Source organism: Anoplopoma fimbria, chromosome 15 (assembly GCF_027596085.1).
Source record: "Anoplopoma fimbria isolate UVic2021 breed Golden Eagle Sablefish chromosome 15, Afim_UVic_2022, whole genome shotgun sequence".
NCBI classification, from domain to species: Eukaryota; Metazoa; Chordata; class Actinopteri; order Perciformes; family Anoplopomatidae; genus Anoplopoma; species Anoplopoma fimbria.
Genome location: NC_072463.1, coordinates 24,589,978 through 24,604,037, shown reverse-complemented (window position 1 = coordinate 24,604,037; position 14,060 = coordinate 24,589,978). Strand labels below are relative to the sequence as shown.

General features: G+C 41.0%; 1 protein-coding gene across 1 annotated transcript in view; it reads left to right on the top strand.

Moving 5' to 3' along the window:
- Positions 1–11,751, top strand: part of spred1 (sprouty related EVH1 domain containing 1) — a 31,864-nt gene extending 20,113 nt beyond the window's left edge. Inside the window, exons 4-6 of the mRNA XM_054614350.1 lie at positions 1,807–1,853; positions 7,375–7,530; positions 7,690–11,751. Coding sequence (XP_054470325.1) covers positions 1,807–1,853; positions 7,375–7,530; positions 7,690–8,388 — 902 coding nt within the window. The 3' untranslated portion in view covers positions 8,389–11,751. The remainder of the gene's footprint in view (positions 1–1,806; positions 1,854–7,374; positions 7,531–7,689) is intronic.
- The last annotated feature ends 2,309 nt before the right edge of the window (positions 11,752–14,060 follow it).

Genomic DNA, 14,060 nt, shown 5'->3' with positions numbered 1-14,060 from the left:
TCACTCCATGAATGCAGCAGACAGACAGACTCAGTGCCTCAAATGAGGCTTCAGTGATCCTAATTAAGTGAACCTAAGTTTTAAAAAGAACCTCTTGATGCCCGAGGTACAAACAGTTTCCCCTTGATCCCAGTGGAAATGGTTTAATCCCTGTTTACTGCAACAATGCCAAGACTGTAGCCTCAACCATTGCTCCTCTATTAAGTTTCTATAACAGTGTTTTTTTTAACCATTAAAAAAATCAAGTGACAGGTTTGCTTTCTTAGGACATGCACTAGTGTTGTGTGTTTACTAAAGCTGGGTTAAATAACAATACTTTTATGAATAACAGTACCTGCAAAGTGATAATTACAGTAAATAGTACTTTTTTATCCTAATCATAGTGCACAGGTATAACAGACATCCTACTGACCTCAGCCAATATCCTTTACAGTACTAATCATGCTTAAATGGTGTCTTTCTCTCAGGATATTCACTGTAAACGTCATTTAAAAGTGCTTTTAAACTTGCATCACATATCAAAACAGATTTGGAGCCAGATGTGTGGCTAACAAGTTGCATGATTTATTATAGCATATTGTGTTTTTATTTACATTTTTCATCACTTAAATGACAATACTTGTATGTCATTTGTTGTTTGACATGATTAGAAATACATCTCCAACCATGCATGGCAAAGTAGAGTAAAATAATAAATAATAAGACCAGGGAGGCAGGATTAAAACGAAATGACAGCAACTCCTAAGTTATACATAAAGAAAAGTTTGGCATCATTGTTGTTATATTGTTGATCGTATGAACACAATTAAAAACAAGAACAGTGCTTTGTAAATATGACTTCAGATTCATTTTTTAAATCTGATTCAGTGATTAATTCGTACTTCTGGGTAGTTTTCTTTTATTAAGGACAACTATACTGCACACTTGGACAATAATATTATATATTAAACAATGGTGATATCAACGTGAAAAATGTCAACCTCATTTATTAGCAGAAAAGGGTCTAACAAAGCAGCATTTTGTGTAAAAATATCAGTAACATTAGTGTCTTTCCTCGGGTTACACCATCCACAGTTTCATTCCCCGTGGTAATGAAAAGCTGTAACATGGTCGGCCCGATACCTGAAACATAAGCTCTGACTCCAGCATCAGCAGACGAGGTGTTTTGTACGCGGAAATGGCACATGCCGTTTTAGCCGAGGTCGGGGGTTACATCATTCTAGACATGCATATTTCATTCACTTCTGTGTGCCCCACTGACACAAAGCAGCTTTCATTTCCCCATCAGGCTGCAGTCAGAGAAAAGCAGAAGTCTTGTCCTATTCTGGCCTGACAAGAATAAGTAAATGTGTTGACTCAAACATGCTTTGTAGTGGAGAAGTCATCCATTGAGAGTGAAATGGTTTGGATAGATACAATATAAATACACACGTACACATATTCCTAGAAACATAGCTGAGGTTTGAAAACGGTACAAGGAGGTGAATGAGCGTTTCAAACTATTTCACCGGTGTTCCATGAGATTTTGCCCCCTACTGGTTAAGCTCCAAAAACAAGTCTTTCCTTCGTTTGTCAACAACATTTAGCTATACAAGACTCTAAAATGCTACTTGTTGGTGTCAGGAGGTTTTACTCAAGATTTATGCCATAGACAATACTGATACATAGTTTGTGTACCCTTAGTACTTTATTGTGTCAAGCCTTTACTTGCCTGCTTTACTCTAACATTGCCTGCTTTGTTGAGAGTGTATGAAGTGATGACGTCAGGCCACTAATCTTTTGTCCCCTCTGGGTTCTTCCTTCCAGGTTGTCGGCCGTTTGGGGAAGGAGATACTCCTGAAGATGGACTACCGGTGAGTGAGACTACCAGGTTTTGGCTTAGAATTTTAGTGTGAAGAATATGTTTTTCATGTACGTGCACATGAAAAAACATATATATATATATATATATGTTAGAAAATGTTCCACCGAGTAAAACACATTCACAAAAAAACAATACATTAAACATGATTCCTTTTTGATGGAGAATCTTTGTGTCATTGGAAATGGATGATACAAATGTTGGTTCCTGTAAAGTTAGATTTATTACTCAAACTCTCCCTCACTTTTAAAAAGGAGGCAGGTCATAGCTTGAACCTGAGCCATATGTTTGAGCCCTGATGTGTCCCACCCAGGCACTGACACCTGCCTTTGTATTTTAACAGTTGTTCTTGGAGATTTACAGGTGTTTAACCAGTGCCAGCCAGACCCTGAGGTGGAGCTGGGTGTTGGCCAGCGACTGTGCTAGAGCAGGCTTAGCTGTCTCTATCAATCCAACTTGGTACCTGTCACTCTTGTTACAATTGATGCCGATATAATAACCATTGCCTCAGGCGAGGAGCTGGTTGTTCAGAAAGCAGCTTGGTGAAAAGGCTCTGTGATTTCACTGTTTTCACGAACTGAATGTGTTTCTTCATGAGCTTGGTTGACAGGTTGAGAACTGTTAAGGCGCATTATGTGAAGAGTTGTATATATTTGCCCTGTTCCTGGCATGTGGCACTGAATTGACTGTCGACATGTGTGATTAAGAAGGCCGTGGTCTCTTTAGCAGAGAAAGGCAGCAGGTATATAGTTCAAGTCTACACACCCATGTTCATTTGTTTAAGATATCAGGCCGGTTACAGGAATGTCAGTCACCTGTTCTACTTTTGAATGCAAAGTAGGTGAAAAGACACACGTGGAAGGAAGGGCAGTTCTTGTAATGCACACTTACACTGAGTGACAAGAAACCGTCCAATACACACAACAGTCCTGCAATAGGTGCTACCTTTGGTAAACTTATAATTAATTACTGTATACACTGTTTCAGAGAGGTGTTGATTCAACTCTGGTTATTTTCACACTGTAGTTTGTGCTGAACACAAAAGTACAGATACAAAAGGTACTAAAGAATAGAGTCAAACAGACAAATCACAAAAATCGTAGCTTCAACAAGCATTTGTTACAGGGCATTTTATGGGGTTTCTAGTTTGTGCTGACTACTTTTATTGAAAATGCCACTCCAGTTCAAAAAGCTTGAACTGGAGCTTTGACATCACACTGTACCTCCCATCACTTAGTTTTTAGCACGTGTCATAAGCTTGTCATCAGCTTTGACCCGCCTAGTGTCTTACATCCTTCATGGTGTGGACTAGAAGAAGGAGGGAGAGCTGCGTTCCTGTTCCTGTGGTAAAGTTCCTCTTTAAGGAATCAGCCTGAACATACAGGAAATTCAATGGCACCACTGTTGCTAGGCAGCAGGGGGGGTGGTGTGCAGCGGGAGGGGGGTGGGATGGGGGGCAGAAGGGGGTGTTCACAAGGTTCAGTGAGTGAGCCACTGAGGGTGTCACCATGGTGATTTGGCATCTGAATGTTGCGGTCGGAGACCTGGGCTACAGAGAAAGAGAAGTGAACCAGTGGCGAGTGCTGCAGCCAGAGAACTAGCAAATACCAGCACACAACAAGGTGTGTTGCTTTATACTCCATCATAAAGTCACACCACTGTTCGTACAGATAACCTGATAAAAATGCTCCATAACAGCATACACAGGCTCGAGGAGAAATGTGGGTGTATAATAAAGAAAACTATATATAGAAAATTCTAGCCTTTAGTTTGTGATATTGACGGCCCCACTTAGAAGCAGGAGATCGGTCCTGTTTTGACCTTGTAGAGACACCAGACACCAGCGTTTCATCAGCATGGGAGGTCACCATCAAGCCTTGTTTAGTTCCTTGATTAGATTCAGACATCTCTAAAAACATCTCTTGTTCTCAGAATTTACTGGAATTCCTGATAGCCTTGCATTGCTACAAGCGTTTGACTCTTTTGTGTGTGTGTGTGTGTGTGTGTGTGTGTGTGTGTGTGTGTGTGTGTGTGTGTGTGTGTGTGTCAATCTACATGCGTTCAAGACAGTCTCCTCCACCCACATCCTGCCCACCGAGGCTCAGCACCCACTTGTATGCCCTTCACAGGCTTACCACATTCTTCCTCTCTCTCAGAAACACACACACACACACACACACACACACACACACACACACACACACACACACACACACACACACACACACACACACACACACACACACACACACACACACACACACATTAAATGCACATGCAACATATTTTAGCCATATTAAAAAAGAAAGAAAAAAACGTGGTTGCACAACACACTTCTCAGCTGTGATGACCCACTGCCAGGAATTATGCTGTACCACCACAGTCCTTCCGCTAGTACAAAGAAAAATGTGTTGCCTTTTTTTTTTTTTTAAATGCCACAGGAAAACATCCGCATCTAATTTAGCGCTGGCAGGAAGTTTTTGCTTATCAGTTTAGTACACAGAGGTTTTGTAGGCCAGTTGACTTTTACAGCCTCACTCACAGAGCAGAAACGTTCAGGCTGTCGTTTGTTTCAGCAGTGCTCCTTAAAGCAACTTGGAGAACAGCTTTTAAAAGGAATAGTTTGACAGTTTGGGAAATGTACTTATTGACTTTGTTGCTGAGATTAAGATACGATTCATACAACTCTCATATGCCTCTGTAATATGAAGCTCTACAGCCAGCAGCCGGTTAGCTTAGCTTAGCGTAAAGACTGGAAACGGGGGGAAAGAGCTAGCCTGTCTCTGTCCTAAGGTAGCGAAATCAGTGATTAGCATCACTGTGTTGTAATTAGTATAATAAAAAGTGTAAGAAAGACACATTGTGTTTTTTTCAGGGGGTTAGGGGTAGAGAAATAACAAATAACACTTTTTGTACAAGTTATAACTTGTTAATAAGTTAGCATTAGAGGTGCTGGTAGGCAGGTTTTGTTACCCTCGGACCGTGCCACGCTAGCCGTTTCCCCGCTAAGCTAAGAAAACCTACTGCTGGCTGTAGCTTCATGTCTAGCTGACAGATATGAGAGAGGTATCACTCTTCTTATCAAACTCGCTGCAACAAATGTTGTTAGCGTATTTACCAAAATGGCAAACCATTTGTTAAAGGGATACATGGGGAGTAGCCTTGAACTTGGCCGTACTTCCTTCTTTTTAATTTAACAAGACACAGATGAGTAGCACTCATGGTTTGCCTCGTTTAAGTCGAGCCCTATGTTTAGAGATATGCAGACATAAAGCATTTAGTCTCTGCGATCAGATCTCCGTCTATATGTCCGCTGCAGAGTTCTAGCATGTTCTGTAGGACCCTTTAGCCTTCGCTGTCCTGAGCCCCAGTGCCTTTGAGGGCGGAAGTGCACTGATGTTGGTGTGGAGCCATGTTGCCCCTGGCGCCCACCACCTCCATCCCTCATCTCCCCTCCTCTCTCCTCCCTCATCCAGCCACATCTCTTGGGTCAGCTCAGCTCCAGATTGGCCCCCACGCATGCCTTTGAATGGTGGGGCTTAGGCAAGCGCTTTAAAAGGAAGCCCAAGTCTGTTTCCCATTTCAACCCCCCCACCCCTCTCTCCTTTTCTTTCTCTCACATACACACACAGCTGTCATCTGGCTTTTTAAGTTCTGCGCTGCATTTCTCCAGCTGGAGCTGGTTTATGACATTCCCTCGGCAGACTCTTTTGGCCTCTCGCTCTCTTTCTCCCTTTCTCTCACACACAGACACACACACACGCACACACACACACACACGAAAACAACACAAAGTCATTTTTTCCTGTTCTGTTCTTTCTCTTCTCTCCCTCCACTGTCTCCTATTCCTCACATTCCCCTGCAGACGCTGTGGATGTGCGTTACACCACTTGGTATGTTTGGAGGCAAAAGGGGGAGCAAAGTCAAGGGAGCAAACACACACACACACACACACACACACACACACACACACACACACACACACACACACACACACACACACACACACACACACACACACACACCATGTGTTAGCAGTCTAGAGGGGGGAAGTGGAGGAGAGAGAGAGAGGGAAAAAAAGAAGAGAAAGAGAGGGAAAAAAAGAAGTCAAAGGAAGCATCTCTTAGCAACCACAGGACAGTAATTACTGTAGCAGCAGCTGGGAGCAAACCAGATTTCCGCTGTGCGTTAAAGCACTGGCGTGGGCTACTTTACACACGGCACTGACTAACCAGAGCCAGCAGCCTCCTCCACACGCAGAGCAGAGAGAGGGAGAGAGAGAGAGAGAGAGAGGGTGGGTGAAGGAGAAGAGAGGAGGACTAACCCTGCCTTGATGAGGTCGGGGTGTGTGTGGGAAAAGAGGGACAGCTAGCCAGTGTGTACAAGGCTGGAATATGGTTGGATCGAACCCGTACGTGTAAAGACGCCTCAGACTGTGTCCGTGTTTGTGTAGTTCTGAGTGGGACTTGAAGAGAGATCTAACCTTGAAGACCGTTTATTTTGCAGTTTATTTGGATCATGTTTAGCCAGTTTATTTGTGAAGGCAGTAGTGAGAAAGAAGGCACAGCTTAAGTTAACGTTATGAATTGAATCGTCCCTAATTCGGCTTATGTTTATGTCATTTTCACATATAGCTGGAAATTATACAAATGGTTGTGCTGAGATAATGCCGGACATGAAATATCATCACACAGCTCTTGATGCTGACAATCCTCCCCCATCTCTCATCACCTCTGCACGCATGAATCATGAATAGCCATCACTTTTGATGTTGTTGCCATGAGTACTGAAGTATTAGACCACTTCGATTCGATCTATAACTATTTATTTTATTTCAAGAAATACGTGAAAATTCTATGTTTGTATGTTAAAATGTGTTTGATGCAGGCGGTGGCATTCACAAGGTGTTATTTATAGACATCTCCTGATTGATGTCAGTGAGTTTACCTTTTGTAATTATGAGATTGTTTGGCGTGAGCAGGAAGGAATGTTCGCTCAATCCCTCGCTTCATCCGGGTTCCAACGTTTCTCTCTCTTTTTTAATTCGCATTTTTCAAGTGCCTCTTTTTTTAGGCCTCTGTTTGTAGATTTTGCATCAGTTAAAAATGTTTGTGGGAACACATGCAAGGCTGATGAGAACTCTGAGTTCTTAACAGAAGGGCCTTGAGTCATCACCACACAGCACACAGTCATTTGGCCAAGCGTGGGCACCGGATGCCCCCTGGTGGTTGCAAGTGGAACACACACACACACACAGCCTACACATCCAAAGTCAAAACAGTGGTGGTCAAGAGCTGAATTGATCAACTGTGCTTTTGACAGTTTGGTTGTAACATGGAATGTGTGAATGATAGATGTGTCATTGGGTTAAATAACTAATTAATTGATGAATCATGTCAGATGTTTTGTGCTTCTTTGATGTTCGTCCCTCAGAGGGGAAACATAAGATGTATTTGAAGTTTTCTATAAATTCATTTCCACAACTGACTAGATTTGTTTTTGTTTGTCTCCAGGTTTGTGATGAGCCTCCCTCTATCTGTACCCCAATGAAAGAGCCCTTCTCTCCGCTGAACAACATCGTCTCCACCGAGCCATTCAGGGGCTGCTACGTCCGCGCCCAACCCTTCGAAGAGTTCCCTTCCAGCAACCGCCGCTACCTGCCTCCACAGGTCTGCCTCTCCTCCACACAACCAGTCCAAATTCAAAACATTTGAATTATACGCTTGTGAGATAAAATTCAATGAATGGAGTTATTATTATATTTAGTTACTACAAAAAAACATTTAATTCTTTTTTCGATAGTCCAACTAATTCTGAATTTCTTTAAGGTCTCCTTTAAATCGACCCGTCATGTCAGTTTTCACATGGACGAAGAGGAGATTGTTCGCATCAACCCACGCAAGGACGTGCTCATCCGCGGTTACGAGGACTACCGCCACCCTGTCATGTGGAAACATGACAACGACCGCGAGGACTTGGACTTCCCCTCCACCTTCCACAAACTGGACAGTAAGAAGTGCGAGTACCTCTTCCCCGATGGCCCCTGTGGGGACTCCCACTCCGGCCCCGGTATGGGCATTGGGACCGGTATGGGGCTGGGTCTGGGCAAGGACACAGCCATCAAGACTCAGCCCTCGCCCCTGCTCAAGTCCAAGAAGGGCCGGCGGCGGCGGGAGGACGGCGAGCGCTCGCGCTGCATCTACTGTCGGGAGATGTTCAACCACGAAGACAACTGGCGGGGGCAGTGCCAAGACGCCCCCGACCCGATCAAGCAGTGCATCTACAAAGTCAGCTGCATGCTGTGCGCCGAGAGCATGCTGTACCACTGCATGTCCGACTCCGAGGGCGACTTCTCAGACCCCTGCTCGTGTGACACGTCCGACGAGCAGTTCTGCCTGCGCTGGCTGGCCCTGGTGGCGCTCTCCTTCATCGCGCCCTGCATGTGCTGCTACCTGCCCCTGCGCGCCTGCCACCACTGTGGCGAGGCCTGCCGCTGCTGCGGGGGCAAGCACAAGGCCGCGGGGTGACCTGACGACGGACTCTGGGACACCCTCAAAGCTAGCTAACACAGGAAGTGGATAAAAGCGGAAAATTAAAAGCCGGCATCCTTTTTTCATTCCCCTCTCAGACGGGGTGATATGTTGTTGATCCCCAGCTCTGAGGGCTTTTGGAGATTTCAGTTTGTGTTTGTCGCCGACAAGCAGCGGTGGAGGACAAACCATATGCTTTGTGGGAGCTCTGAGCATCAAGCTACGTTCAGGAGCTTAATCTGAGGAGCTGAAGAGGAGGCAGCGTCAAGATTAATAGACTTGGAGATGTTACTAAACACACCTGTACACACACACACCCACACACACACACACACACACACCTCTCTCTCACATTCAAACTCATGCATTGACAAAGCCAGGCCACAAATGTCAGAACTCTACTGCAAGAAAATGTGTAACTTTATGAAGGAAATTTGTCTTTTGTACAGAGAGCGACAACTTAATGACAAAAAAAACAAAACAAAACTATTCTGCGTTCAGAAAAAATACGTGCTGTTTGAGTATGCTAAAAGGGATATGTTCTTGCTTTTTTGTGAATTTACAGTTGGGTAACAGTGGCCTTTCCTTCATGGCTTAAGCATTTGCTGACAATGTAATTACTAGACAGAGAAAAGTGCACTAGAAATGGTATCCCCCCCAGCCCTGAGTAAAGGTAGCCCTCTTAAAATTCTTGTGGTACATTAACCACAATATATAGTGTAATTTTAACATTTGAGACATGTTTCTGTGGTGGATGAATGGCCAATTCCTTTTTTTCCTTTCCATCGAATGTTGAAGAAAATTCAAAAGGTAACAGCTTGTTTTTGGAGGTACAGCTTGGTATATCTGTTGACATTAATTAAGATGTTAAAATGATTACCTTGCTTTTTCTGAGGTGATTTTACACCATTTGATTGCATTCCAAAATAAAGGGATCGATTCCATGATTAGAAGGGAAAAAATGGTAATGAGTTTACCATGCAGAGTTCCGCAAAATATTTTTTTCCACGTCATGAAAATAGCATTAGAACCCTCTTGAACCATTTGAAATGAAACCGATACATGACAATTTCATTTACTCCAGTGGATTTCAGTTTTAGTCCAGGTATTTACTGCTGTAGTGAGATTGGTGTTTTTGTTTCTTATTTGTTATTTTCCTGCTCATTTTATAATTATTTTTTGGAACAAAAGCTGAAATGTTGCTCAACCAGCAAGTTTTGTTTCGGTGAGTAAAGGGGTTTCAGTGCTCCTTGGTTAAATGATGAGGCACTTAAATTAGGTCATTCTTTTACTGAGAATCCTTCAGATTTTAAAAATGAGTCTGTACATAACTTAGACTAATGTAACATTTGATTTGGTTTAGGAAAACCCCTCCTGAAAGCACTGCTCTCCAAGCTTTGGTTGCAGCACCCTCTCCAAACTTCCATGTTTGTCCCATGAATCCGTTTTTTTCTTTATGTTTTGTTTCATTTCCCCCTCATATCCTGTTAAAATGTAGTATTTCTTGTCCCTCAAAAGTCCACCCCTTTCCTTAAGTCTCCATTTATCAGGCCCTGAATGAATGACAACGTTCCAGGATTGCTGAGCATCTTAGCTATTGAAAAAAACATACAGATGTTATGTATGTGAATGTGTGTCTGTGTGTGTGCATAGGTCTTCATATGCACTGCTGATTCGGTGTCATGTAACGTCCCCAGCGTCCTGTTTTCCCGAAGCATCCAAAATCTCACTAGGATTTTCACTTATTTGCTTTCTCTTTGAAGGTTAGATTGGAAGATCGTTTAAACCGCCGTAAATGTCTGTTGTAAAGCTGAAGCTAGCAGCCGCTTAGCTTAGCATAAACACTTGAACGGGGGCTAGCCTGGCTCTGTCCAAATGTAACTACATTACCTATCAGCACCTGTAAAGTTCACCAATCAACATTTTACATTTGATATATTTAATTCGAACAAAAAAAACGATTTAAAATGAGTATTTGTGGTTTCACAGGGGTCATGTGTGGGACTATTTCTCGGATGGGCAAAGTGGTTTAGTTCCTGGAGTTTTGTTGTCACCATAAGGTCGCCATGCAAAAACGCTGGGGAGTTACTGTGCATGGCCAAGAAATAGTCCCACTTATAACCTCAGAATTACACTGTGTTTTTTACAGATGAAACAAATTGGATATAATGTGTTTATAAGTGAGCTTTTGCAGTGGTGCTAGGTTGATTTTATCACCTTTGGAAAGAGCTAGGCTAGTTTTTTCCCCCCCAATTTCCAGTCTTTATGTAAAGCTAAGCAGCTGCTGGCCATAGTTTCGTATTTATAAGCTAGATATGAGATTGATATCAATCTTCTTCTCAATTAACTCTCAGCAGGAGAGCAAATAAGCATAATTCCATAATGTTAAACTACTCTTAAGCTCTTTTGGGTAACAGGGACACTAGTTATGTTTGAATCCCATTTCCCCTTCTATACGAATAGAACATTTTAAAATTAAAGTTTTTCTCACAAAACCATTGTTGACTCAAACTAGTCTGAACAACAACTAACTCCCAACAGTAACAACAGTTCAGTTTGGACGTCTAGCTGCAATAACTGATGAAATGATCCCTAACTAAAGGCATTGGCGTGTTTGAAATTAGTGCTAATTGGGATTCACCTTAACAGATATGCATCTCCTCTCACCCCGTGTCACTCATAGTTAAAAATAATGTAGTGGCACCTAAAAATGTTTATTTTCCTAATTCCACCCGCACCAACGCTCCCTTTACTTTCTATGCAAACTTTCTAAAGTGGGAAACACATTGACCTCTCTGCAGACTGAGTCAGTGACGGGACAGGACACTTTAACGCTACATAGGTAGACGACCAACCCCCTGGTACCAAACTCCAAACAACCTGTAAATACTTAACACTATATTTAAGTTCTGATAATAATCCCATCTTTTTTTTGTCTTTGAAATTTTAAAGATAGAGATGTATTTATCGTTGCTGTCAGCATATACTGTAGCTTCAATTGACAGCATTATGTACATAGGTCACCTTTTAGTATTATTTCACATTGAAAAGTAGAGGGCGTTTGTGATGGAAACGACTATTGAGCTTCTAATAAGAGTTTCTCTCTAGTTTTGTACGGTAGAAAGAAGGATAGTGCTAACACGGTACAGTAGTGGCAGTCCACTTGTTTCAAAAGTTTGATATATATACATATACATGTATGTATGTATAAATATATGTATACATATACATATGTGTGTGTGTATATATGTATACATGTATACGTATATATATATATATGTGTGTATGTATACGTATATATATATATACGTATATATATATATGTGTGTGTGTGTCTGTATATATATATATATATACACACACACACACGTGTATATATACATATATACATAAATACATATAAAGCTGCTAGATACAATCACTAATTTTATTGTCTTGACAGAGAAAATCAGCTATGAACGACTGTTAAACCCTAATTCTCCAACAGCATATAACCATGACAGTGAGTTTTTAAATGTTTGATTGCTCTGCGTGATGAAGTGGACACTTGTGCATGCGTGTGGGTGTACGAGTGTTACTATATATGTGTTTCTTGTGTGCCCACGAGCGTGTGAGTACTGTGTGTGTGAGGAGTGAGTGTGTGAGTGAGTGAGTGAGTGAGTGAGTGAGTGAGTGAGTGAGTGAGTGAGTGAGTGAGTGAGTGAGTGAGTGAGTGTGCGTGTGAGTGTGTGTGTTCGTTTCCAGTGTGCTGGCTGTGTGCGTGCGGGGTTGGTGTGTAACCAAATGTTTGGTTGGTTGTCATATTCTCCCATTGTAATTGGATTACCCTGCATTTTTTGCAAGCTGAACCAAGGTTTGATGAACCTGATTAAAACTTGCTGGCTGAGAAGCAAAATGTAGGACGTGCTTTTATACAAAGTGTAGAGAATGCTGAAATAACACTTCTCATTCTGCATTAACCAGCACAGTGCAACTTCCTGTCATGTACTGTATTATATATGCAACATGTGTCTGTCTGCTTTAATATATATATTTTTTGACCTGCATTATATAAGACTTCAGTTTTAACCACTTTGCTGCTAGTCTTTTATCCTCTTTCAATCTTGGAAATTGTGCATATCTTTGGGAATGCATACAAGTGTACATTATTGACTTTGTGTAGATTAAAAAAGAAAAAAGCTATATAAACCTGTTTCTCTTCAGTGTATTGTTTTAAAAGGTTACTTTTCACAGCAGTTAAGTGGTTATGTTTCAATTCTCCAATGCTTTGGTGCACTGATGATACTATATGTAAGCTTTTTTTCATCTTACAGCGCTTGATGTAACATTTATGTGATTAGTTCTAAATAGTGGAAGACATTTGTGTTTTGAAACTTGCAGTATAAATGGTACTACTCTTAACTATTCTGTAAACACTGCCTGTTTTCCTTTCTTTTTTCCTTTCTTTCACTCTCTCTGTGTGCATATTTCTTTCCTGTGCATCTATTATTTTTCCCTCGAAGTTTCTTAGTGCCATCGGCTTTCACATCCTGACAACCTCAAAAAAGTGCCTCACGTCCATCCTAGTTTCCATTTTATAATTTAACATCTCTCGTTCTGGTTCTATTGGTTCCTACACGTCTAGGTATTTCTTCTCATGGTTCGAGAATACCAAGTATATGATTTATAGTCCCAATAACTCATGTCATAGTTGTATTTTCTTTATACAGATGTAGCTCGTTACTTTTCATAAATATATAATGTAAATATGCATACATATGTTTGTAACTGTTTTTATGTTACATCATACACTTGTAATTTGACATATCAAATAACATTATCATAATAAAATGGTGAGTTTTAATCTTTTGCTGTGTGTGCTTCATTGTGTTTATTTTATTCCTTTATCCATGTAAAAAGAACAAAATGGAGTTTTGTAATGTAAAGACAAACCAAGTGCACATGTTAAAGTTTACTGTGACTATATTTAATCACAGTTATACTTAAATTACCTTCTTCATGCTTTATAAATACTTGTAGTACAACTATCCAGAATGAAATCTCCAGTAAATTCTACTAAATTTGACCAACAACATCAAAAGTGGTGCTGAAACTATTTGTTTTTTTAGCAGAAAAAATCTGATAATCAATTATCGTGTGGGTTTAAGTCAAAATTGTCAAGCAAAAATGCCAAACATTCTTTGGTTCCAGCTTCTCAAATGTGATACTATGCTGATCCTCTGTTTTGTGTAATTGTACACTGGATATGTTATAGAATTTTGGACTGTTTCAGAATAAGACATTTGAAGATGGCCTCTTGGAAATTGTGACTCGCTTATTAGTCTCTGCAATGATTAAACAGGAAAAAATGTTAATGAAAATCATCATACGTTTTAGTCATGCTCCAAAGACCCCAAGGAGGCGAAAATACATTATATACTGGTGATTATGCTAGAGAAGAATGTGATTTAAATTGGCATAAGCTAAAACAGAAAAACAATTAATAGTTAAACTAAAGTCCATTTTCATTTTACAACAACACTTCCTATTCTCATATTTTTGAACCAGAGACAGTGTGTTATGTTGTGTAAATGAACTGTAATTGTCAGGGAACCAGGAATGAAACTAAAACAAGCATTTACAACAACTTAATTTAAATAACTGTAGGCACCATTTGATCTATTTCCATT